Source organism: Ranitomeya imitator, chromosome 5 (genome assembly GCF_032444005.1).
Source record: "Ranitomeya imitator isolate aRanImi1 chromosome 5, aRanImi1.pri, whole genome shotgun sequence".
In the NCBI taxonomy this organism is placed as follows: domain Eukaryota; kingdom Metazoa; phylum Chordata; class Amphibia; order Anura; family Dendrobatidae; genus Ranitomeya; species Ranitomeya imitator.
Window position 1 is genome coordinate 581,397,733 of NC_091286.1, and position 26,142 is coordinate 581,423,874.

At 45.3% G+C, this 26,142-nt stretch overlaps 2 protein-coding genes across 8 annotated transcripts in view; both read left to right on the plus strand.

Moving 5' to 3' along the window:
- Positions 1 to 26,142, plus strand: part of RNF168 (ring finger protein 168) — a 110,103-nt gene that overhangs the window by 5,940 nt on the left and 78,021 nt on the right. The window contains exon 2 of one of the 3 annotated variants that reach the window (XM_069727882.1): positions 18,880 to 19,203. The exons of the other annotated variants lie outside the window; for them this stretch is intronic. The gene's annotated coding sequence lies outside the window, so the exon portion shown is untranslated. The remainder of the gene's footprint in view (positions 1 to 18,879; positions 19,204 to 26,142) is intronic. 3 annotated transcript variants of the gene reach the window in all.
- On the plus strand, positions 20,440 to 25,516 carry LOC138638514 (uncharacterized). 5 transcript variants are annotated; one of them, XR_011312514.1, is made up of 4 exons: positions 20,440 to 22,197; positions 22,632 to 22,734; positions 22,936 to 23,019; positions 23,491 to 25,516. XR_011312514.1 is itself a non-coding variant. In XM_069727880.1 (3 exons), the coding sequence occupies exons 1-3, from the start codon at positions 22,591 to 22,593 to the stop codon at positions 24,127 to 24,129; spliced, it is 867 nt and encodes a 288-aa protein (XP_069583981.1). In that variant the 5' UTR covers positions 20,440 to 22,590; the 3' UTR covers positions 24,130 to 25,516. The 5 variants fall into 4 exon arrangements, 3 of the variants coding, with proteins under 3 accessions (XP_069583981.1, XP_069583980.1, XP_069583979.1); XR_011312513.1 differs by having other exon boundaries at positions 20,440 to 22,734; XM_069727879.1 differs by having other exon boundaries at positions 22,936 to 25,516.

Below are 26,142 nucleotides of genomic sequence, written 5' to 3' on the forward strand. Positions count from 1 at the left end.
ACCATCTAGTCTACTATATAATTGTCTAAGGGTCACTTCCATCTTTCTATCTGTCTGTCCTTCTGTCTGTCACGGATATTCATTGGTCGCGGCCTCTGTCTGTCATGGAAATCCAAGTCGCTGATTGGTCGTGGCAAAACGCCCACAACCATTGCCACGACCAATCAGCGACGGGCACAGTCTGCCGGCAAAATGACCGCTCCTTCCTCCCCGCAGTCAGTCTCCGATCCATACTCCCCTTCAGTCAGCCCTCACACAGGGTTAATGCTAGCGTTACCGGAGCGTGGTGTAACGCACTCCGGTTACGCAGCTATTAACCCTGTGTGACCAACTTTTTACTATTGATGATGCGTATGTGTAAAAAGATCTAATGTTTCAAATAATACCCAGCAGCTTATGGATATTCTCCACACATCTTTAGCCCCCATCTCCTCCCTCTCCTGTCCAGACTTAGCATTGTCACACTTCAATAATACACTGACGAATGCCCTGGATGAAGCAGCCCCTTCTACACACAGAAAGACCCGACACAGACAACGGCAGTCCTGGCACACTATGCAAACACGCTTTCTTCAGCGTTGCTCAAGGTGTGCAGAGCGGCAGTGGAGAAAATCTCTCTTAGGCTGTGTGCACACGTTGCGGTTTTTCCCGATAAAAACGCTATAAAACCGCAAAAAAAACGCATACAATAAGCATCCCATCATTTAGAATGAATTACGCGTGTTTTGTGCACATGATGCGTTTTTTTCCGTGAAAAAATCGCATCGCGGTAAAAAACGCAGCATGTTCATTAATTTTGCGTTCTTTTGCGGATTTCCCACTACAAAATGCATTGGGAAGTGTCGGGGAAAAAACCGCGGCAAAAACGCATGCGGTTTTCTTGCTGATTTCTTGCAGAAAATGTCAGTTTTTTCACAGGAATTTTCTGCATGAATTCCTGAACGTGTGCACATAGCCTTAGGCCGGTTTCACACGTCAGTGGCTCCGGTACGTGTGGTGACAGTTTCCTCATGTACCGGAGACACTGACTCACGTAGACACATTGAAATCAATGTGTCTCTGCACATGTCAGTGTGTTTTCACGGACCGTGTGTCCGTGTGCAAAACACAGAGACATGTCAGTGTTCGTGGGAGCGCACGGATTACACGGACCCATTAAAGTCAATGGGTCCGTGTAAAACTCGTACCGCACACGGACGCTGTCCGTGTGCAGTCCGTGTGCCATGCAGGAGACAGCGCTACAGTAAGCGCTGTCCACCCCACGTGGTGCTGAAGCCGCCATTCATATCTTCTCTACAGCAGCGTTCACTGGCGAGAAGAAATGAAAAATCCTTTTTTTTTTTTTTTTTCTCGTGTTTAAAATAAAGATCCCTGTCCCCACCCCCCTCCCACCCCCTGTGCGCCCGCCCGCTGTTAATAAAATACTCACCCGGCTCCCTCGCAGCTTCCTGTCCTCGCCGCAGCTTTTCCTGTACTGTGCGGTCACGTGGTGCCGCCGATTACAGTCATGAATATGCGGCTCCACCTCCCATAGGGGTGGAGCCGAATATTCATCACTGTAATGGGCGGCACCACGTGACCGCTCATACAGGAGAAGCTGTGGCGAGGACAGGACGCTGCGAGGGAGCCGGGTGAGTATTTTATTAACAGCAGGGGGCGCACAGGGCATGGGAGGGGGGTGGGGACAGGGATCTTTATTTTAACCCCTTCCCGACCCATGACGCCACGTAGGCGTCATGAAAGTCGGTGCCAATCCGACCCATGACGCCTATGTGGCGTCATGGAAAGATCGCGTCCCTGCAGATCGGGTGAAAGGGTTAACTCCCATTTCACCCGATCTGCAGGGACAGGGGGAGTGGTAGTTTAGCCCAGGGGGGGTGGCTTCACCCCCTCGTGGCTACGATCGCTCTGATTGGCTGTTGAAAGTGAAACTGCCAATCAGAGCGATTTGTAATATTTCACCTATTATAACTGGTGAAATATTACAATCCAGCCATGGCCGATGCTGAAATATCATCGGCCATGGCTGGAAATACTAATGTGCCCCCACCCCACCGATCACCCCCCGAGCCCCCCGATCTGGCCGGTACACTGCTCCGGCTTCCCTCAGTACAGGGCTCCGCTCCCCCCCCCCCCCCGTGCTCTTGTCCGCTCCCCCCGTGCTCCAATCACCCCCCCGTGCTCCAATCACCCCCCCCTGCACTCCGATCCACCCCCCCCGGTGCTCCGTTCCAGCCCCCCCGTGCTCCATTCCAGCCCCCCCGTGCTCCGTTCCACACCCCCTGTGCTCCGTTCCACCCATCCCGCGCTCCGATTCCCCCCCCCCCCCGTGGTCCCCCCCCACCCCATCATACTTACCGATCCAGCCGGGGTCCCGTCCGTCTTCTCCCTGGGCGCCGCCATCTTCCAAAATGGCGGGCGCATGCGCAGTGCGCCCGCCGAATCTGCCGGCCGGCAGATTCGTTCCAAAGTGCATTTTGATCACTGAGATAGATTATGTCTCAGTGATCAAAATAAAAAAAATAATAAATGACCCCCCCCCCCCCTTTGTCACCCCCATAGGTAGGGACAATAAATAAAATAAAGAATTTTTTTTTTTCCACTAATGTTAGAATAGGGTTAGGGGTAGGGTTAGGGTTAGGGCTAGGGTTAGGGTTTCGGTATGTGCACACGTATTCTGGTCCTCTGCGGATTTTTCCGCTGCGGATTTGATAAATCCGCAGTTCTAAACCGCTGCGGATTTATGGCGGATTTACCGCATTTTTTTCTGCGCATTTCACTGCGGTTTTACAACTGCGATTTTCTATTGGAGCAGTTGTAAAACCGCTGCGGAATCCGCACAAAGAAGTGACATGCTGCGGAATGTAAACCGCTGCGTTTCCGTGCAGTTTTTCCACAGCATGTGTACAGCGATTTTTGTTTCCCGTAGGTTTACATTGAACTGTAAACTCATGGGAAACTGCTGCGGATCCGCAGCGTTTTCCGCAGCGTGTGCACATACCTTTAGAATTAGGCTATGTGCACACGGTGCGGATTTGGCTGCGGATCCGCAGTGGATTGGCCGCTGCGGATTCGCAGCAGTGTTCCATCAGGTTTACAGTACCATGTAAACATATGAAAAACCAAATCCGCTGTGCCCATGGTGCGGAAAATACCGCGCGGAAACGCTGCGTTGTATATCCGCTGCATGTCAATTCTTTGTGCGGATTCCGCAGCGTTTTACACCTGTTCCTCAATAGGAATCCGCAGGTGAAATCCGCACAAAAAACACTGGAAATCCGCGGAAAATCCGCAGGTAAAACGCAGTGCCTTTTACCCGCGGATTTTTCAAAAATGGTGCGGAAATATCTCACAGGAATCCGCAACGTGGGCACATAGGGTTAGGGTTGGAATTAGGGTTGTGGCTACAGTTGGGATTAGGGTTAGGGGTGTGGGGGGGTTAGTGTTGGAGTTAGAATTGAGGGGTTACCACTGTTTAGGCACATCAGGGGTCTCCAAACGCAACATGGCGCCACCATTGATTCCAACCAATCTCGTATTCAAAAAGTCAAATGGTGCTCCCTCAATTCCGAGCCCCGACGTGTGCCCAAACAGTGGTTTACCCCCACATATGGGGTACCAGCACACTCAGGACAAACTGCGCAACAATTACTGGGGTCCAATTTCTCCTGTTACCCTTGTGAATCTAAAAAAATGCTTGCTAAAACATAATTTTTGAGGAAAGAAAAATGATTTTTTATTTTCACGGCTCTGCGTTGTAAACGTCTGTGAAGCACTTGGGGGTTCAAAGTGCTCACCACATATCTAGATAAGTTCCTTGGGGGGTCTAGTTTCTAAAATGGGGTCACTTGTGGCGGTTTCTACTGTTTAGGCACATCAGGGGCTCTGCAAACGCAACGTGACACCCACAGAGCATTCCATCAAAGTCTGCATTTCAAAACGTCACTACTTCGCTTCCGAGCCTCGGCATGTGCCCAAACAGTGGTTTACCCCCACATATGGGGTATCAGCGTACTCAGGAGAAACTGGACAACAACTTTTGGGGTCCAATTTCTTCTGTAACCCTTGGGAAAATAAAAAATTCTGGGCTAAATAATTATTTTTGAGGAAAGAAAACGTATTTATTATTTTCACGGCTCTGCATTATAAACTTCTATGAAGCACTTGGGGGTTCAAAGTCCTCACCACACATCTAGATTAGTTCCTTTGGGGGTCTAGTTTCCAAAATGGTGTCATTTCTGGGGGATCTCCAATGTTTAGGCACACAGGGGCTCTCCAAACGTGACATGGTGTCCGCTAATGATTGGAGCTAATTTTCCATTTAAAAAGCCAAATGGCGTGCCATCCCTTCCGAGCCCTGCCGTGCGCCCAAACAGTGGTTTACCCCCACATATGGGGTATCAGCGTACTCAGGACAAACTGGACAACAATATTTGGGGTCCAATTTCTCCTATTATCCTTGGCAAAATAGGAAATTCCAGGCTAAAAAATCATTTTTGAGGAAAGAAAAATTATTTTTTATTTTCATGGCTCTGCGTTATAAACTTCTGTGAAGCACCTGGGGGTTTAAAGTGCTCAATATGCATCTAGATAAGTTCCTTGGGGGGTCTAGTTTCCAAAATGGGGTCACTTGTGGGGGATCTCCAATGTTTAGGCACACAGGGGCTCTCCAAACGTGACATGGTGTCCGCTAATGATTGGAGCTAATTTTCCATTTAAAAAGCCAAATGGCGTGCCATCCCTTCCGAGCCCTGCCGTGCGCCCAAACAGTGGTTTACCCCCACATATGGGGTATCAGCGTACTCAGGACAAACTGGACAACAATATTTGGGGTCCAATTTCTCCTATTATCCTTGGCAAAATAGGAAATTCCAGGCTAAAAAATCATTTTTGAGGAAAGAAAAATTATTTTTTATTTTCATGGCTCTGCGTTATAAACTTCTGTGAAGCACCTGGGGGTTTAAAGTGCTCAATATGCATCTAGATAAGTTCCTTGGGGGGTCTAGTTTCCAAAATGGGGTCACTTGTGGGGGAGCTCCAATGTTTAGGCACACAGGGGCTCTCCAAACGCGACATGGTGTCCGCTAACAATTGGAGCTAATTTTCCATTCAAAAAGTCAAATGGCGCGCCTTCCCTTCCGAGCCCTGCCGAGTGCCCAAACAGTGGTTTACCCCCACATATGAGGTATCGACGTACTCGGGAGAAATTGCCCAACAAATTTTATGATCCATTTTATCCTACTGCCCATGTGAAAATGAAAAAATTGAGGCGAAAATAATTTTTTTGTGAAAAAAAAGTACTTTTTCATTTTTACAGATCAATTTGTGAAGCACCTGAGGGTTTAAAGTGCTCACTAGGCATCTAAATAAGTTCCTTGGGGGGTCTAGTTTCCAAAATGGGGTCACTTGTGGGGGAGCGCCAATGTTTAGGCACACAGGAGCTATCCAAACGCGACATGGTGTCCGCTAACGATGGAAATAATTTTTCATTCAAAAAGTCAAATGGCGCTCCTTCCCTTCCGAGCCTTACCATGTGCCCAAACAGTGGTTTACCCCCACATGTGAGGTATTGGTGTACTCAGGAGAAATTGCCCAACACATTTTAGGATCCATTTTATCCTGTTGCCCATGTGAAAATGAAAAAATTGAGGCGAAAAGAATTTTTTTGTGAAAAAAAAGTACTTTTTCATTTTTACGGATCAATTTGTGAAGCACCTGGGGGTTCAAAGTGCTCACTATGCATCTAGATAAGTTCCTTGGGGCGTCTAGTTTCCAAAATGGGGTCACTTGTGGGGGAGCTCCAATTTTTAGGCACAGGGGGGCTCTCCAAACGTGACATGGTGTCCGCTAAAGAGTGGAGCCAATTTTTGATTCAAAAAGTCAAATGGCGCTCCTTCCCTTCCAAGCCCTGCCGTGCGCCCAAACAGTGGTTTACCCCCACATATGAGGTATCAGCGTACTCAGGACAAATTGGACAACAACTTTCGTGGTTCAGTTTCTCCTTTTACCATTGGGAAAATAAAAAAATTGTTGCTAAAAGATAATTTCTGTGACTAAAAAGTTAAATGTTCATTTTTTCCTTCCATGTTGCTTCTGCTGCTGTGAAGCACCTGAAGGGTTAATAAACTTCTTGAATGTGGTTTTGAGTACCTTGAGGGGTGCAGTTTTTAGAATGGTGTCACTTTTGGGTATTTTCAGCCATATAGACCCCTCAAACTGACTTCAAATGTGAGGTGGTCCCTAAAAAAAATGGTTTTGTAAATTTCGTTGTAAAAATGACAAATCGCTGGTCAAATTTTAACCCTTATAACTTCCTAACAAAAAAAAATTTTGTTTCCAAAATTGTGCTGATGTAAAGTAAACATGTGGGAAATGTTATTTATTAACTATTTTGTGTCACATATCTCTCTGGTTTAACAGAATAAAAATTCAAAATGTGAAAATTGCGAAATTTTCAAAATTTTCGCCAAATTTCCGTTTTTATCACAAATAAACGCAGAATTTATTGACCTAAATTTACCACTAACATGAAGCCCAATATGTCACGAAAAAACAATCTCAGAACCGCTAGGATCCGTTGAAGCGTTCCTGAGTTATTACCTCATAAAGGGACACTGGTCAGAATTGCAAAAAACGGCAAGGTCTTTAAGGTCAAAATAGGCTGGGTCATGAAGGGGTTAAACACGAGAAAAACAAAAAAAAGGATTTTTCATATCTTATCGCCAACGAACGTTGCTGGAGAGAAGATATGAATGGCAGCTTCAGCACCAGATGCAGGGGACAGCGCTTATCTCTAGCGCTGTCTCCTGCACGCTCCATGTGGTTCCCAGTCGGCACACAGGCGGCACACGTGTGCCACACGGATGGCCTACGTGAGCACACGGACACGGATAATTCCGGTACCGGAATTATCTGGACATGTGAGACTGGCCTTAGCAGAAGACTTCATCCACTATAAGTTCATGCTCAAAACCTATAACTCTGCCCTTTCTCTGGCCAAACAATCCTACTTCACCCTCATCACCTCACTATCCAACAACCTAATACGACTTTTTGAAACCTTAAACTCCCTCTTGAAACCTAAAGTACAGGCCCCCATCTCCAATCTCAGTGGTGAGAATCTGGCCACTTATTTCCTAGAAAAAATCTACCGCATCCATCAGGATATCTCAGCCCAATCTCCTCAGTGCCTGGATCCCCTTCCCTGCTCACTAGACATCTTTGAGCATGTTTCTGAAGAAGTTTCCAAGCTCCTCGCTTCTGCTCGGCCTACAACCTGCAATAGTGACCCCATTCCTTCACCTCTCCTGCAGTCTCTCTCACCAGTGGTCACCACTCACCTGACTAAAATATTTAACCTCTCTTTCTTCAGGTATCTTTCCCTCCTCATTTAACCCCTTAATGACCGCCAATACGTCTTTTAACTGACCTGAGATATAAGAGAATAGCCTCCCCATACAGATGACAATCCAGCATCTGTCGGTTGTACACTATAGCTGACAACTTGCTGTACCAGCCACGATCAGTATTTGCACCATCTAAATCTGTTTAACCCCTTAGATGCTGCTGTCAATAGTGACTACATCATTATAAATGGTTAACAGTGTGTGGGGGCTTCTTCTTTGTCACAATTGGTGCCCTCAGATCATGATTTTGTTGTCCTGATGTTTGCCATGGCAATTCATGACCAAATAGTGGCCTTAGAGTCTGATGGCTGTAGTAATCTGTTTAGAAGTTAGCAACATTTAGGTGGTAAAAATACACATTTTCATTTCTGTCATACCACTTTGCATTAATTCCTGTAAAGCACCTGAAGGGTTAATAAACTACCTGACAGCAGTTTTCAATATGTCAGGGGGTGCTGTTTTTAAAATGGTATCACGTTTGTGGGTTTCCCAATATATGGGACCCCTAAAGTCACTTCAAACATGGATAAGTCCCTAAAAAAATAAATTTTGTAAATTTCTTTGAAAAAATGAAAAATTGTTGCTACATTTTTAAACCTCCTAAAATGCTAACAAAATAAAATAACATTTTACAAATGGTGCTGATGTAAAGCAGACATGGTTTGCTGTTGTATGACTATCTGGATTAAAGGGATAATCATTCAAATTTAGAAAATTGCTAATTTGTTTATATTTTTCTAAAATTTTTGATATTTTTTATAAATAAACACAAAAAATGTTGAACAAAATTTACCATTATCATAAAGTATAATGTGTCACGAAAAAACAATCTCAAAATCACTGGGATTTGTTGAAGCGTTGCAGAGTTATTACCACATAAAGTGACACTGGTCAGATTTAAAAAATTTGGCTCGGTCACTAAGGGGTTAAACATGCCATCATTACCCCTTTACTGAAAAAGCCATCCCTGGACCAGAACTGCACAGCTAACTACAGACCTGTCTCTAACCTTTCCTTCATCTCTAAACTCCTGGAACACTGGGTCCACTCCCGTCTAATCCGCTATCTCGCAGATAACTCTCTTCTTGACCCCTTACAATCTGGTTTCCGCTCTTTACACTCCACTGAAACGTCCCTCACTAAAGTCTCTAATGATCTAATAACAGCTAAAACCAAAGCTCATTGCTCTCTGCTGATTCTCCTGGATCTATCTGCCGCTTTTTACACTGTGGATCACCAGCTCCTTCTCACCATGCTCCGCTCTATAGGCCTCAAGGACCCAGCCCTCTTCTGGTTCTCCTACTACCTCTCTGACCGCTCCTTCACTGTATCTTTTGCCGGCTCCTCTTCCTCTCCTCGTCCCCTTACTATCGGGGTTCCGCAGGGCTCAGTCCTGGGCCCCCTCCTCTTCTCTCTTTACACTGCCCCTATTGGACAAACAATCAGCAGATTTGGGTTCCAGTACCATCTCTATGCTGAGGACACCCAATTATACACTTCTTCCCCCGACATCACCTCCACTCTAATTCAAAATACCAAGGATTGTCTGTCTGCTGTCTCTAACATCATGTCCTCCCTCTATCTGAAACTAAATCTCTCCAAAACTGAACTACTTGTGTTTCTCCCTTCTACTAACCTCACTCTACCCAACATCGAAATTACCCTGGAGGGTTCAACCATAACTCCCAAGCAGCATGCCCGCTGTCTTGGGGTCATATTCGACACCGAACTTTCCTTTACTCCCTATATCCGATCTCTCACTCGCTCCTGTCACCTGCATCTTAAAAACATCTCCAGAATCCGACCTTTTCTCACCTTTGAAACTTCTAAGACTCTTAAGGTACCGTCACACTAAGCGACGCTGCAGCGATACCGACAACGATGTTGATCGCTGCAGCGTCGCTGTTTGGTCACTGGAGAGCTGTCACACAGACAGCTCTCCAGCGACCAACGATCCTGAAGTCCCCGGGTAACCAGGGTAAACATCGGGTAACTAAGCGCAGGGCCGCGCTTAGTAACCCGATGTTTACCCTGGTTACCGTTGTAAATGTAAAAAAACAAACACTACATACTTACATTCCCGGTGTCTGGTCAGGTCCCTCGCCTTCAGCTTCCAGCACTGACTGAGCGCCGGCCGTAAAGTACAGCGGTGACGTCAGTGCGGGAAGCTGAAGGCGAGGGACATGACCAGACACCGGAATGTAAGTATGTAGTGTTTGTTTGTTTTTTCATTTACAACGGTAACCAGGGTAAACATCGGGTTACTAAGCGCGGCCCTGCGCTTAGTAACCCGATGTTTACCCTGGTTACCAGTGAAGACATCGCTGGATCGGCGTCACACACGCCGGATCAGCGATGTCAGCGGGAGATCCAGCGACAAAATAAAGTCCTGGACTTTCCCCAGCGACCAACGATCTCCCTGCAGGGGCCTGATCGTTGGTTGCTGTCACACATAACGATTTAGTTAACGATATCGTTGCTACGTCACAAAAAGCAACGATATCGTTAACGATATCGTTATGTGTGACGGTACCCTTACTGTCGCTCTTATTCATTCTCGTCTAGACTGCTGCAACTCTCTTCTGATCGGTCTCCCTCTTTCCAAACTTTCTCCTCTCCAATCCATCTTGAATGCGGCAGCCAGGGTCATATTTCTGTCCAGCCGCTTCACCGATGCCTCCATCTTGTGCCAGTCATTACACTGGCTACCCATTCGGTACAGGTCCAGTATAAACTCATCTCTCTCACCCACAAAGCTCTCCACAGTTCTGCACTGCCTTATATCTCCTCTCTCATCTCTGTCTATCGCCCTACACGTGCCCTCTGTTCTACAAATGACCTAACACTAAACGATATCGCTAGCAATCCGTGACGTTGCAGCGTCCTCGCTAGCGATATCGTTTAGTTTGACACGCAGCAGCGATCAGAATCCTGCTGTGATGTCGTTGGTCGGGGCAGAAAGGCCAGACCTTTGTTTGGTCGCTGGCTCTCCCGCTGACATCGCTGAATCGGCGTGTGTGACACCGATTCAGCGATGTCTTCGCTGGTAACCAGGGTAAACATCGGGTTACTAAGCGCAGGGCCGCGCTTAGTAACCCGATGTTTACCCTGGTTACCATCCTAAAAGTAAAAAAAACAACCACTACATACTTACCTACCGCTGTCTGTCCCCGGCGCTGTACTTTCCTGCACTGGCTGTGAGCGCCGGTCAGCCGGAAAGCACAGCGATGACGTCACCGCTCTGCTTTCCGGCCGCTGTGCTCACAGCCAGAGCAGAGAAGCACAGCGCCGGGGACAGACAGCGGTAGGTAAGTATGTAGCGTTTGTTTTTTTTACTTTTAGGATGGTAACCAGGGTAAACATCGGGTTACTAAGCGTGGCCCTGCGCTTAGTAACCCGATGTTTACCCTGGTTACCGGCATCGTTGGTCGCTGGAGAGCGGTCTGTGTGACAGCTCTCCAGCGACCAAACAGCGACGCTGCAGCGATCTGGATCGCTGCAGCGTCGTTTAGTGTGAAGGTACCTTAACATCCCCCGTAATCCGAACCTCGCACCTCCGTCTCCAAGACTTCTCTCGTGCTGCACCAGCTCTCTGGAATGCACTTCCCCAGACGATCAGACTGATACCTAGCCCCGACCTATTCAAGCGCGCTTTAAAAACCCATCTCTTCATACAAGCCTACCACATCAACTACTCAGTAAACTAACTTTGTCCTGTTCCCTCCTTCCAAATATTATCTGCATGTGAATCTGCACCCTACTATTCATCTGTCTCCACACCCTCCATGCACACGATAACTGCACTTGATACTTGATTATAATTGCCAGACCTGAAATAACAAGCACTTTTCACCTATTGTGTCCCCCCATTTCCTTGTAGATTGTAAGCTTGCGAGCAGGGACCTCACCCCTAATGTCACTCTTTAACTTGTCTTAACTTGTACTGAATTTATTGTTTGTACATGTCCCCGCTTAATTGTAAAGTGCTGCGGAATATGTTGGCGCTATATAAATAAAAAAATAATTATTAATAATAATAATAATAAAAAACGTTATTCTCACCCTCCGACGTCGCGCGCTGTCCTCGGCAGTGCAAGCGGCAGGTTCCGGGGCCAAGGATGCTATGTGAGAAGGACCTTCCATGACTCACTCTGTTACCGCCGCTATTAACCCTGTGTGACCTAGTTTTTACTATTGATGCTGTCTATGCAGCATCAATAGTAAAAAGATCTAATGTTAAAAATAATATAAAAAAAACCTGCTATTCTCACCTTCCGTAGCCCGACGATGCGCTCGCGCCTGCCGCCAGCTTCTGTTCCCAGAGATGCATTGCGAAATTACCCAGAAGACTTGGCAGTCTCGCGAGACCGCTAAAGGATCTGGGTAATTTCGCAATGCACCCTGGGAACGCAAGATGGCGGCAGCCGCGCGTGCATCACCAGAGGTTCGCTGGATCCCTGCTGGTGAGTATATATAACTGTTTTTTTATTTTAATTATTTTTTTTTAAACAGGGATATGGTGCCCACACTGCTAAATACTACGTGGGCTGTTAGATACCGCCTGGCTGCTATATACTACCTGGCCAGTGTTAGATACTATGTGGGCTGTGTTCTATACTGCGTGGGCTGTGCTATATATTACGTGGCCAGTGTTATATACTGCGTGGGCTGCGTTATATCATGGCTGCTATATACGTGGACAGTGTTATATACTACGTGGCTGTGTTCTATGCTGCGTGCTATATACTACGTGGACAGTGTTAGATACTTTGTGGGCTGTGCTATATATTACGTGGGCTGTGCTATATACTGTGTGGGCTGTGTTATATACTACTTGGGCTGTGTTATTTACTGCGTGGCCTATATTAACGCATCGGGTATTCTACAATATGTATGTATATAGCAGCCAAATGGTATATACCACAGGCCACGTAATACTCCTATATACTACGTGGCCTGTGCTATATACTTTGTGGCTGCTATATACATACATACTCTAGCATACCCGATGCGTTAGAATCGGGCCACCATCTAGTAATATAATAATTGCAATAATAAAATACAATGCGGCGCCCTGATATAAAAACACCTAGGACCGGCGGCGAAAATGATAAAATGGGTCACCAAAGGGTTAAGTGAGTTTGGCCCACTGTTCTCTGCCACACAGATGGCCATGCCGGACAGCAAGGCTAAGTTCACATTTGCGTATGTGCGCAGCGTATCATCTGCATACGCAAACGCATGCCAATGCATGTTTGCACAGTGTATCATCTGCATGCTGATGCATGTTTACACAACTGTTTTTATACGCATCAGCATACACATGACGGCAAAAAAAAATGCTGCGTCTTGTATGGGTTTTTTACCTGCTTTTGCGTTGTTTATGCACATGCGTTTGATATTTCCAGGAGGGCGTGTCTCAATCAGTTCCTGGACATGCACAGTCTGAAGTACGCAAGCGCATCGAACGCATACGTACGCAAGGACATGCGTACTCATCCATTCCCATACACTGTAATGTCTTTTTTTAACGTGCGCATATTTGATGGATTTTTGACACCTCCAAAAATGCAACATGTTGCATTTGCCACACAACGCGAAAAAATGCATGCGTGCGCAAAAGCATGCAAACGCATGTCCATGCAAACACCATATTAACCCCTTCCTGACATGCCCCGTACTAGTACGGCGCATGTCGGGTCCCCTGCTTTGATGTGGGCTCCGGCAGTGAGCCCACATCAAAGTCGCGACATGTCAGCTGTTTTGTACAGCTGACATGTGCACGCAATAGCGGCGGGTGAAATCGCGATTCACCCGCCGCTATTGACCTTTTAAATGCTTTTGTCAAACGCTGACCGCGGCATTTAACCGGTGCTTCCGGCAGCGTGGCCGGAAATGACCTCATCGCCGACCCCCGTCACATGATCGGGGGTCAGCGATGCATCAGGATGGTAACCATAGAGGTCCTTGAGACCTCTATGATTACTGATGCCGGCCTGCTGTGAGCGCCACCCTGTGGTCGGCGCTCATAGCACACCTGCAATTCAGCTACATGTAGCTGAGCTGATCGAGTTGTGCCTTCCAAAATAAAACAATAAAAAAATAAATCCTACACATATTTGGTATTGCCGCTTTCAGAATTGCCCGATCTATCAATAAAAAAAAAAAGATTAACCTGATCGCTAAACGGTGTTGCGAGAAAAAAATTTGAAACGCCAGAATTACTATTTTTTGGGTTGCCGTGACATTGCATTAAAATGTAATAACGGGCGACCAAAAGAACATATCTGCACAAAAGTGGTATTATTAAGTGTCGGCTCGGCACGTAAAAAATAAGCCCTCACCTGACCCCAGATCACGAAAAATGGAGATGCTACGGGTATCGGAAATGGCGCTTTTTTTTTTTTTTTTTTTTTTTTTAGCAAAGTTTTGAATTTTTTTTTCTCTTCACTTAAATAAAAAATAACCTAGTCATGTTTGGTGTCTATGAACTCGTAATGACCTGGAGAATCATAATGGCAGGTCAGTTTTAGCATTTAGTGAACCTAGCAAAAAAGCCAAGCAAAAAACAAGTGTGGGATTGCACTTTTTTTTTGCAATTTTACCGCACTTGGAATTTGTTTCCCGTTTTCTAGTACAAGACATGGTAAAACCAATGGTGGCATTCAAAAGTACAACTCATCCCGCAAAAAATAAGCCCTCACATGGCCATATTGACAGAAAAATAAAAAAGTTATGGCTCTGGGAAGGAGGGGAGCGAAAAACGAAAACACAAAAGCAAAAAAGGGCCACGGCGGGAAGGGGTAAAATATATGCATGTATGAGGATTAAACGTTGCGCGCACAGATGCAAATGTGAACCTAGCCTTACCCGGACTCCTGACACGCGGCAGCGCAGTGACCGCTGTTTATAGATTTGAATTTATTGATAAAATCTCAGCTCCAAGGTAATAGAAAAATAAATAAAAGCGACTTTTGTCCTTTTCCAAACCAGTTTCACCCAGCTCTGCCAAAATGGGTGTAACTGGGGTGTGACGGTCAGAATGATGGCGACATGCCGCTGCTTTTCTAAGACCTGGTGAGTTAGCGTACATCACACCAGGAATCTTTCCCCAGGGACTAACTAAATTATCGTTTCGGGGTCTCATGATTGGTTGTTGGGGAGTTATTGAAAACTGTTATAAAACCAGAACATATTATGATGCAAAATGATACAACACTTGGAAACTAAAAAGCAGGATTAATTTATTAAGATGTTCTGGACATCTGGTTCTATTCTTCACAAAATTATCAGAAATTTGTAGCAGTCGTAGCATAATTCAGTCACTGCAGATGACTGCTGAAACCACAGGGGGCTGTGAGGGTCTCGATGTGATATCTGCAATCTTCACAGAAAGGACCGCGCTGCATATACCCCAATTACTACTGTCGGATTTCGCCGGAAGTTGAGGCTGAGAATTGGACATTATTGTAGGAACTAGTGATGAGCGAATATACTCGTTACTCGAATTTCTCGAGCACGCTCGGGTGTCCTCTGAGTATTTTTTAGTGCTCAGAGATTGTTTTCATCACTGCAGCTGAATGATTTACATCTGTTAGCCAGCATAAGTACATGTGGGAATTTCCTAGCAACCAGGCAACCCCCACATGTACTTATGCTGTCTAAGGCTTCTTTCACACTTGTGTCGGTACGGGGCCGTCGCAAAGCGTCGGCCCGACGTACCGACGCACGTTGTGAAAATTGTGCACAACATGGGCAGCGGATGCAGTTTTTCAACGCATCCCCTGCCCAGTCTATGTCCTGGGGAGGAGGGGGCAGAGTTCAGAAATTACGGACGTGACATACAAAAAGTTGCATTGAACTTTTTTTGTGACGACGGTCTGCCGAAACACAACGGATCCAGTGCATGACAGACGCGACGTGTTGCCATCCGTCGGCAATACAAGTCTATGGGCAAAAAACGCATCTTGCGGGCACATTTGCAGGATCTGTTTTTTGTCCAAAACGATGGATTGCGACGGATGCCACACGACGCAAGTATGAAAGTAGCCTAACAGATGTAAATCATTCAGCTGCGGCGATGAAAACTAAATCTCCGAGCACTAACAAATACTCTGAGGACACCGAAGCATGCTCGGGGATATCTCGAGTAACGAGTATATTCGCTCATCACTAGTAGGAACCCCAGCAACCAATGGTGACCTCAAACGATAATGAACTTATTCCCTGGAGAAAGATTTCTGGTGTAATGTAAGCTACAGCTTGCCATGAATTAGAAAAGCTGTGGAGTCATGCCCCCCATTCCGCCCCCTTGAGCCCCCCATTCTGCCTGATCAGTACAAGGTTACAATTTGTAATCTTTGGCAGCTTTTATTACCACTAACCCTTTCAGCCAGCCTGAAGCAAACTTGGGCTACTTTGACACATCAGGTTTTTTGTTTCAGGCGTAATCTGGCAAGTTTTGAGAGAACCAGATCTGTTTTTTTTTTTTTTTTTTTTTTTTTTACGCCGGATTCGTTTTTTTTTAACTTGCATTAGCGCCGGATTGCGCCTGATGGGCAGATGTTTCATCTGTTTTTTTCCGGATGTGTCCAAATAGTCATTTCCGGCAGATGGAGAAAACGTCCAGAGGAACTTTTTTGTCTGGCGAAAAAAGCGCACATTGACGGAACCGGCCAAAAACGCGTGAAACGGAGATGTGAATCAATGAATCCGGCGAGCGGATCTGGTTTTCCGAGCCCCTCTCTCTCCTTTCCAGAACACCCTGCTGTGACCACCTTGACTATTTTTGCACCATTTTTATGAGTTTTGCAGCTGCTTTTAGGTATATTCACATCCCGACGCGATGTATTTTATTTATTATAACTGCGCTATTTATTTCATGGTGCTTTGCATGTGAGAAGGGTATACATAATAGGAAACAAATACAATAATATTTAAACAATGCAAGTTACCGACTGGTACAGGAGGAGAGGACCCTGCCTGCAAGCGTTCATAGTCTGCAAGGGATGGATGAGGATACAGTAGGTGAGGGTCGTGCAGCAGCATGGCGGAACAAGATTTATTGCATGTTCAAGGCTTGTCGGAAGAAGTCTTCAGGTTCTATTTGAAGGTTTCCACGGTAGGCGAGGGTCAGATATGTTGGGGTACAGCGTTCTGGAGTAGGGGGGATGTGTGGGAGAAATTTTATTTGATTGTGGTAAAGGTAATAGACAAGGAGATCTTGTAAGGATCGGAGATGCCTGCAGGTAATTACCAGGAGACTAGGTCACATTTATGGAGGAGACAGGTTGTGTATGGCTTTGTGTTCTCTCTGAGATGAGGAGGTGGTGTGTGAATGGGAGACGCAGAATGTCTGGTCTGTTAGGAGTGACTTTCTTCAGGGCAGTTTTAGTGGAATAATGTGGTCGGAAGCCAGATTGTAAGCGGTCAAAGAGGGAGCAGGAGGAGAGGTGGGAGGACAGTTCAAGGTTAAATGTTGTTCCAGTAGTTCTGAGCCATAAGAGAGAAGTGATATGGGGCGATAGCTAGACACAGAACATGGGTCAAGGGAGGGATTTTTTACTGGGTTTGATCGAGGCATGTTTGAGCGTGAGGGGGAAAACACCAGTTGATAGTGACAGGTTGAAGAGATGGGTTAGGTTTGGGATGAAGACTGTAGTGAGGTTAATATTGCAATTTCTTATTTTCATTAAACCTGTAAGAAACAGAACATTTTTGCAAATAAGAAACCAATTTCAACCTTGTCATATATTTTCATTAGGGGCAATGCTAGGCTGTGCCTCATGTAGGGGCTGCTGTTTTCTTAATTGGGGTCAGTTCTGTGCAAGACTTGTACTGTATGTAGGCACAGAAATCATATACCAAAAAAAGGGTGTGAACAAACCAAAGTATAAACCAAAATATATTAAAATAATATTTTGATTGTCACTTAAAATTAGTACCAAAAACATAAGTTGTAAAAATACAAATGTATATCAAAGTTAGCCACAAGATGGCGCCAACAGCAATGTCTAAAAAAGTTTTGTGTAACAAAGTAAACATGAAATACAGCCCACTCATGAAATGTGACTGAAGTAATGACTTAGGCTATATTCACACTTTGCGGATTTTGCTGCGGATCCGCAGCGGATTTGACCGCTGCGCATCCGCAGCAGTTTCCCATGAGTTTACATTTCAATGTAAACCTATGGGAAACAAAAAACGCTGTGCACATGCTGCAGAAAAATCCGCGCGGAAACGCTGCGGATTACATTCCGCAGCATGTCACTTCTTTTCTGCGGATTTTCAGCTGCTCCAATAGAAAACTGCAGTTGAAAATCCGCAGAAGAAAACGCAGTAAAAACCGCGATAAATCCGCAGTAAAAACCGCGATGGGTTTTCACTGCGGATTTTGCAATTCCGCTGCGGAAAAATCCGCAGTGGAATCTGCAAAGTGTGCACATAGCCTAAAGGTAATAATATGAGTAAAGTAACAATCAGGTAAGTAAATCACAAAACAAAAGCAGGGAAGTGCAAGTGAAATGAAGTATTTACCAATAAACTGCTGTGGCGCCAAAGATCCCTACGTACGTTTCAGTTGAATGAGCCTTCTTCCAAGGGAGTTCTGTCCAAGACTTGTACTGTATGTAGGCACAGAAGCTCCTCCGTGCCAAGTAAATATGTGCTATTGTCAAAAGCCATCCATGCGCTGAAGAAAAGTTCCACACAGGAATTAAGCTGTTTTATAGTTTACGCACAGGCCATTTACCCTGTTGAAGACAAACCACATTTTCAGTTTATTTTTCATACATGCGTTCAAAGAGCTGCAAGAATTTTTTTCTTAGTCAGATATTCAAATAATTTTGCCTTTTTTTGTATTGTATATGAGGCTTAATTTTTGGTATATTATTTTGCCATTTAAGGCTACGTCCCCACGGTCAGTAATCGGCAGTGCTTTGAACGTAGCACATGTCTGCTCCGTCCAAAGCGCTGTTGGTTTTAGAACGCAGGTGATTCTGCATGTTTTCGCTGAACCGTGCAGAATCACCGCGCCCCAATACAAGATAAACTTACATGCTGCGGTCTGGAAAGATGCGCCGCATGTCCGCCTCCGCGGGTATTGATGCACACATAGTGGAGATGGGATTTCTTGAATGCTGTAACGTCTGGCAGCTGTGGGTTGGATGCTGCTGAAGTACACAGCGTCCAACCCGCATCGTTTACTGACTGTGGGAACATGCTCTTATATGACCAGCAACAGAAAACGTTGATGCAGAACCAGGGATCACCAAATAATTATGCACAGTTTTTATTAGTAAACAGACACAAATAAAAACACTTAAAGTCCATACTAATGGACTGTAGCAAATGATCCATAATGAAATATTTAATACTTCCTGACCTAATTATAAAATTTGTTTATAGCAATCAATATAATGCATATTCAACTTGCATAATCCTCAATGTCCAATATGCTAATATTATACCATAGGGTCAAACCATGAAGAAACCCTATTCCAACCAGAACCCTGTTGGGGATATATGCTGCCAGCACAATACAAGTTATTAACATGTGCAAGAAAATCAAAAGTCCTGATCAGGCAGAATACTTGGCAATACAAGAAGCAAAAGACACCCCCCATATGCAAGGAGACGGGTTAAATTAAGAACTTGGTCCATGTCATCGTTCCTCACCTAGACGACTTCCTTATAATATGAAGATCGGAGGACCACTGTGCAACACAGATGAAGGAGGTGACAGTCGTCTTACAGGATCTGAGCTGGACGATGAACACTCAAATCAAGGCTAAAACCCGTAAGATTAAACAAACGAACCAAGGAGAGCGCAAATTATATTCTTGTTATGTTATATAGAGACTATTTAAAGGGAATGGCCCACATCGTGATGTGTGTGTGTGTGTGTGTGTGTGTATGTATATGTATGTGTGTATATGTATGTGTGTGTGTATGTATGTATATATATATATACACACACACACACACACACACACACACACACACACACACACACACACACACACACGAGGTTTGGACACACCTCATTTAAAGATTTTTCTGTATTTTCATGACTATGAAAATTGTACATTCACACTGAAGGCATCAAAACTATGAATTAACATATGTGGAATTATATACTTAACCCCTTAATGACCGCCAATACGCCTTTTATCTGACCTGACATATAAGAGAATGGCCTCCCCATACAGATGACAATCCAGCATCTGTTGGTTGTACATTATAGCTGACAACTTGCTGTATCAGCCATGATCAGTGTTTGCACCGTCCAAATCTGTTTAACCCCTTAGATGCTGCTGTCAATAGTGACTACATCATTATAAATGGTTAACAGAGTGTGGGGGTTCTTCTTTATCCCAATTGGTGCCCTCAGATCATGATTTTGTTGTCCTGATGTTTGCCATGGCAATTCATGACCAAATAGCGGCCTTACAGTCTGACGGCTGTAGTAATCTGTTTAGAAGTTAGCAACATTTAGGTGGTAAAAATACACATTTTCATTTCTGTCATACCACTTTGCATTAATTCCTGTAAAGCACCTGAAGGGTTAATAAACTACCTGACAGCAGTTTTCAATATGTCAGGGGGTGCTGTTTTTAAAATGGTATCACGTTTGGGGGTTTCCCAATATATGGGACCCCTAAAGTCACTTCAAACATGGATAAGTCCCTAAAAAAATAAATGTGGTAAATTTCTTTGAAAAAATGAAAAATTGCTGCTACATTTTTAAACCTCCTAAAATGCTAACAAAATAAAATAACATTTTACAAATGGTGCTGATGTAAAGCCGACATGTGGGAAATGTTATTTATTAATGGTTTGCTGTTGTATGACTATCTGGATTAAAGGGATAATCATTCAAATTTAGAAAATTGCTAATTTTACCCTTCGCCACGACAGCACCCCACATGAGAGAGAGGGATCCGCCCATAGGAACAGGAAACCTACAGAATAAAAGGAGGCGGTCCCCTCTCCTCCTCAGTTTAGGTTTCCTGTTCCTACAGGGACCCGGCTTACCTACAGATGAAGAGGATCCCTGGGCCATGCACCCGCCTGCGCCGGTTTCTGTGGGAACGGCAGGGGCTGCGGTACCAGAAGCAGCGGCGGGGGAGCCCCTGCTTGCAGCCTCCCCCCTCGTCTGGCCAAACATCCACGGTCCGGGTCCGGTCACCGTAGGTCCGGCCGGCACTGTGAGGACGCGCGCGCTGCAGCGGCCGGCTTAATAGCCTCTGGCGGCCGCATGGTGGTGAGAGCGGCGCGTCTAACCCGGAAGTCGCGGGAGCACTTCCGGGTTGGTCCGGGGAGGCAGGAGAATGGGCGGCAAGTTTAAAAATGCAGCGCTAGCGTCGGGCCGGTGTGTGTGAAATGGCTTCACCGGCCGACGAAGCGCACCTGCCCGCAGTGCAACAGCGCTCTCCCAGCAGGGAGAGAAGCACGAGGAGCAGCACAAAGAGTGGTGGCCGACCTCCAGAGAAGAGTTCTACCACCAAACGAATTCCGCCTCCAGAACCGGTACCTGTCAGCTTCACTGGGTGAGTTTTTGAAAGAGTCTCTTCCTATATGCTGATATATGTTCCTCCTGTATCCTTCCTCTAGACTAAGAAAAGGACACACAAATCTAAGCATAAAGAGTGTGCTTTATGTACGCAGCCCCTCCCGGATGATTATGCCAAAAAACTGTGTGCAGAGTGTATCATGCAAACTCTACGGCAGGAAAATATCATGACTCCCTCAGATGTCAGAGCTATTATCCGAGAAGAGATGCAGGGTTTGGCGCAGACAAGTAGCGCCAGTACCCGTCAGCCTAGCAGGTCCCGGTCTCCGGTTAGTTCGGAGTCAGAGGGTGTATGTATTTCTTCAGACGAAGAGGGATCTCAGCCGAGCTCATCCGAGACTGAAGGGGGACTTTGTCTTCCCAACAGTAATGTGGACAATTTAATAAAATCTGTCAGGAGCACGATGGGGTGCCCAGATGGGAAAGAAAAGAAATCAGCACAGGACATAATGTTTGCGGGGTTAGGACAGAAGAAACGTAGGTCCTTCCCCGTCATACAAACCATCAAAGATATTGTCAAAAAGGAGTGGGACAAGCAGAATAGAGGGTTTTTACCATCATCCTCTAAAAGGCGCTATCCCTTCAGCGATGAAGACCTAAACACCTGGTCAAAGGTGCCAAAAGTTGATGCTGCGGTAGCCTCCACAACCAAACAGTCGGTCCTACCAGTGGAGGATTCAGGGGTCCTAACAGACCCGCTGGACCGTAAAGCAGAAGCTTTACTAAAGAGGTCATGGGAAGTCAATACGGGGGCGTTCAGGCCCGCCATATCTAGTACCTGTACTGCAAGATCTCTACTAGTATGGACGGAGCAATTGGAGGAACAGATTAGAGGCAAAACTTCGAGGGAATCTATCCTGCTGAAATTGCCTCAAATTAAAGAAGCAGTAGCATTCCTAGCTGATGCCTCAGTGGACTCGCTACGTCTTGCAGCCAGGTCAGCCGGCCTAGTCAACACAGCCCGGCGTGCACTCTGGCTAAAGAATTGGAAGGGGGACGCACAAGCTAAAGCAAAACTTTGTGCGATTCCCTGTCAGGGTGAGTTCCTTTTTGGGAAGACGCTGGATGAACTCCTGAATAAAGCAGGTGAAAGGAAGAAAGGCTTCCCTAACCAGTATCTTCCATCCTACAGGAGAGCCTTCAGGAGACGCCCCTTTACTAGGAACAAGCCGCTTGAACAAAGAGAGCGATGGGAGTCGAAGGACCCAAAGCAAAAAGGTGCCTTTTTTAGCGGGTTCCATAATCCGAGACGTAAATACCGCTAACCAGGAAGTAGGCGGCAGATTAAAATTTTTTCTTCCCCAATGGGGACAGATAACATCCAGCCAGTGGATTCTGGACATTGTGCAATACGGCCTTAAATTAGAATTTGATCGAATCCCTTGGGATTCCTTCATAATAACATCTCCAAAAGGTCAGGACCAACAGAGGGCTCTAGAAATAGAGATCCTATCTCTTCTATCTAAGAAAGTCCTGATTGAAGTTCCCCAGGATCAAAAAGGGAAAGGGTTCTACTCCCCTTTATTCCTGATTAATAAACCAGATGGTTCATTTAGAACCATCATAAATCTTAAAAAATTAAATTCTTTCCTGCGTAATCATACCTTCAAAATGGAATCCATTAGTTCTACCATAAAACTCTTATTCCCTAGGTGTGTCATGGCCGGAATAGACTTAAAGGACGCCTATTACCATCTTCCCATACATGCCGAACATCAGCAGTACCTAAGGGTAGCAGTCACCCTGGAGGGAAAGGTTCGTCACTTTCAATATGTTGCAATGCCATTTGGGCTTTCTATGGCTCCCCGCGTCTTCACTAAGGTGATACTAGAAGTGATGGCTCATCTACGCCAACGAGATACCTTGATAATACCCTACCTAGATGACTTTCTAGTGGTAGGAAGCTCTGCACTTCAATGTAAAACTCGTTTATCTAATACGATCTCGTCCCTACAGGAGTTAGGTTGGATCGTCAACTTCGAAAAATCTCGGCTGAATCCAGAAACCGTTCAGACATTTCTAGGAATCCAGCTAGACTCCGTAAGTCAGAAATGCTTTCTTCCTCAGTCAAAGAGGTTGACTATACAATCAAAGGTATCAGACGCAATACGCAAACCCTACATGACACTAAGAAAGGCCATGTCCTTACTGGGGTCATTATCATCATGTATCCCTGCTGTACCTTGGGCACAATTCCATACCCGTCAATTGCAGTACGAAGTATTGTCGGCTCAGGGGAAAGACGGTTATTTAGAAAGTAGAATAACTCTTTCCAGTAATGTCTTAGAATCGCTATCCTGGTGGCTAGACATGGACCACCTATCACGGGGTGTGCCATGGATAATAGACCCGTCTAAAATAATTACCACCGACGCCAGCCCTATTGGGTGGGGAGCACATATGGAAGACAATCTGGCCCAAAATACTTGGGATCAGACAGAATTAATATGTTCCTCCAACTGGAAGGAGTTAAAAGCAATAGAATGTGCCTTATATCATTTTCTTCCGCAGATTCATGGAACAAATGTAAGAATTTACTCAGACAATTCCACCGCAGTGGCATACTTGAACCGTCAGGGTGGTACAAAGTCAGGAAGTCTGATGACCATAGCTGCAAACATCTTTCAGCTGGCAGAGGCTCATCTAACATCCTTAACAGCCCTGCACATCAAAGGTGTAGAGAACATCAGGGCAGACTACCTCAGCAGAAACGAGTTGCGTCAAGGAGAATGGACCTTAAACAAATCCATATTCAGAAGGATAACAGAAGCATGGGGGATACCACAAATCGACCTATTTGCCACAAGAGACAACCGGCAAGTACAAAGGTTCGCTTCCCTGAACACCAGGGATCACCCAGATATGTTGGACTCTCTCCACCATCCTTGGCGGTTCAGACTGGCATATGCCTTTCCTCCAATGTCTCTGATTCCTCTAGTGATCAGAAAGATCAGGAGGGAACAGGCAAGAGTAATCCTCATTGCACCATTCTGGCCGAAAAGACCATGGTTCTCTTGTCTCCAGACCATGTGCCTATGCGATCCTTGGATCCTCCCATCAGACAAGGAGCTGCTGTACCAAGGCCCCTTTTTCCACCCGCAAGTGAAAGGTCTTCACTTGACGGCGTGGAATTTGAGAGGCAACTATTAAGTTCCAGAGGGTTCTCAACAGAACTAGTAAACACCCTCTTATTGAGCAGGAAAAGATCTACCACCCTAATCTATAGTAGGGTATGGAATAAATTTTTAGACTTCTACACGGTACCGTTCACTAAGCAAGTTCCACTCACACCTATCCTAGAGTTCTTGCAAAAAGGCCGAGAGTTAGGACTATCTGTAAATACCTTAAGAGTTCAGGTCTCGGCATTAGGAGCCCTATATGGATGCAATATAGCAGCTAATAGGTGGATCTCCAGATTCATAAAATCTTGTGAACGTAGTAAACCGGTCCATATTCCCCGTCTACCTCCGTGGGATTTAAATCTAGTATTAGAGGCCTTAACAAGCTCTCCATTTGAACCATTAGATTCAATACCTTTAAAAATCCTAACATATAAAGTAGCCTTACTAGTAGCCCTAACCTCAGCTAGACGGGTTAGTGACATCCAGGCCCTATCAGTAGACCCACCTTTCTTACTGATATTTCATGATCGGATAGTCCTGAAACCAGACCCCTCATACCTCCCTAAGGTAGCGTCCACCTACCACAGGTCACAAGAAATATTTCTCCCTTCCTTTTTTGATTCACCTGTAACTCCAGAACATCATAAGTTCCACACCTTAGATGTCAGAAGAGCCATCCTGACTTATATAGAAAGGTGTCAGACATGGAGGGAGAGTAGGGCTCTGTTTATCTCCTTTCAGGGCCACAAGAAAGGACATGGGGTCACGAGAGCTACCATATCTCGGTGGATCAGAGAGGCTATCTGCTTGGCCTATACGTCAAAAGGCGAGATTCCTCCAGTGGGTATAAAAGCGCACTCAACACGAGCCATGGCTTCCTCCTGGGCGGAACAAGCAGATGTACCGATCCATTTAATATGTAAGGCTGCAACTTGGTCTACACCTTCTACCTTCTACAACCATTATAGACTTGATCTGTCCACGTCTTCTGATCTGACCTTTGGTAGAGCTGTTCTTAATACAGTAATCCCACCCAAATAATGACTCTCTGAAAATCTCTCATGTGGGGTGCTGTCGTGGCGAAGGGTAAAAAGCCGGATTACGTACCGGTAATGCTCTTTTAATGAGTCCACGACAGCACCCATGTATTACCCTCCCTAAATTATGCACAGCTCTTTCCTTTAAGGTCACAAATAATGGTTGTATAGAGTTAAGAAATTTATGTGACTGAATAAGAATGAATACTAACACTTTTGCGGTTCCCCTTTTTATACTCTGTAACTAAACTGAGGAGGAGAGGGGACCGCCTCCTTTTATTCTGTAGGTTTCCTGTTCCTATGGGCGGATCCCTCTCTCTCATGTGGGGTGCTGTCGTGGACTCATTAAAAGAGCATTACCGGTACGTAATCCGGCTTTTTTTAACATTTTTCTCAAATTTTTTATATTTTTTATAAATAAACACAAAAAATGTTGAACTAAATTTACCATTATCATAAAGTATAATGTGTCACGAAAAAACAATCTCAAAATCACTGGGATTTGTTGAAGCGTTGCAGAGTTATTACCACATAAAGTGACACTGGTCAGATTTCAAAAATTTGGCTCGGTCACTAAGGGGTTAATAAAAAAGTGTGAAACAGCTAAAAATACGTTTTATATTCTAGGTTCTTCAAAGTAGCCACCTTTTGCTTTGATGACTGCTTTGCATACTCTTGACATTCTCTTGATGAGCTTCAAGAGGTAGTCTCCGGGAATGGTCTTCCAACAATCTTGAAGGAGTTCCCAGAGATGCTTAGCACTTGTTGGCCCTTTTGCCTTCACTCTGCGGTCCAGCTCACCCCAAACCATCTCGATTGGATTCAGGTCTGGTGACTGGAGGCCAGGTCATCTGGCGTAGAACCCCATCACTCTGCTTCTTGGTAAATAGCCCTTACACAGCCTGGAGGTGTGTTTGGGGTCATTGTCCTGTTGAAAAATAAATGATGGTCCAACTAAACGCAAACCGGATGGAATAGCATGCTGCTACAAGATGCTTCGGTAG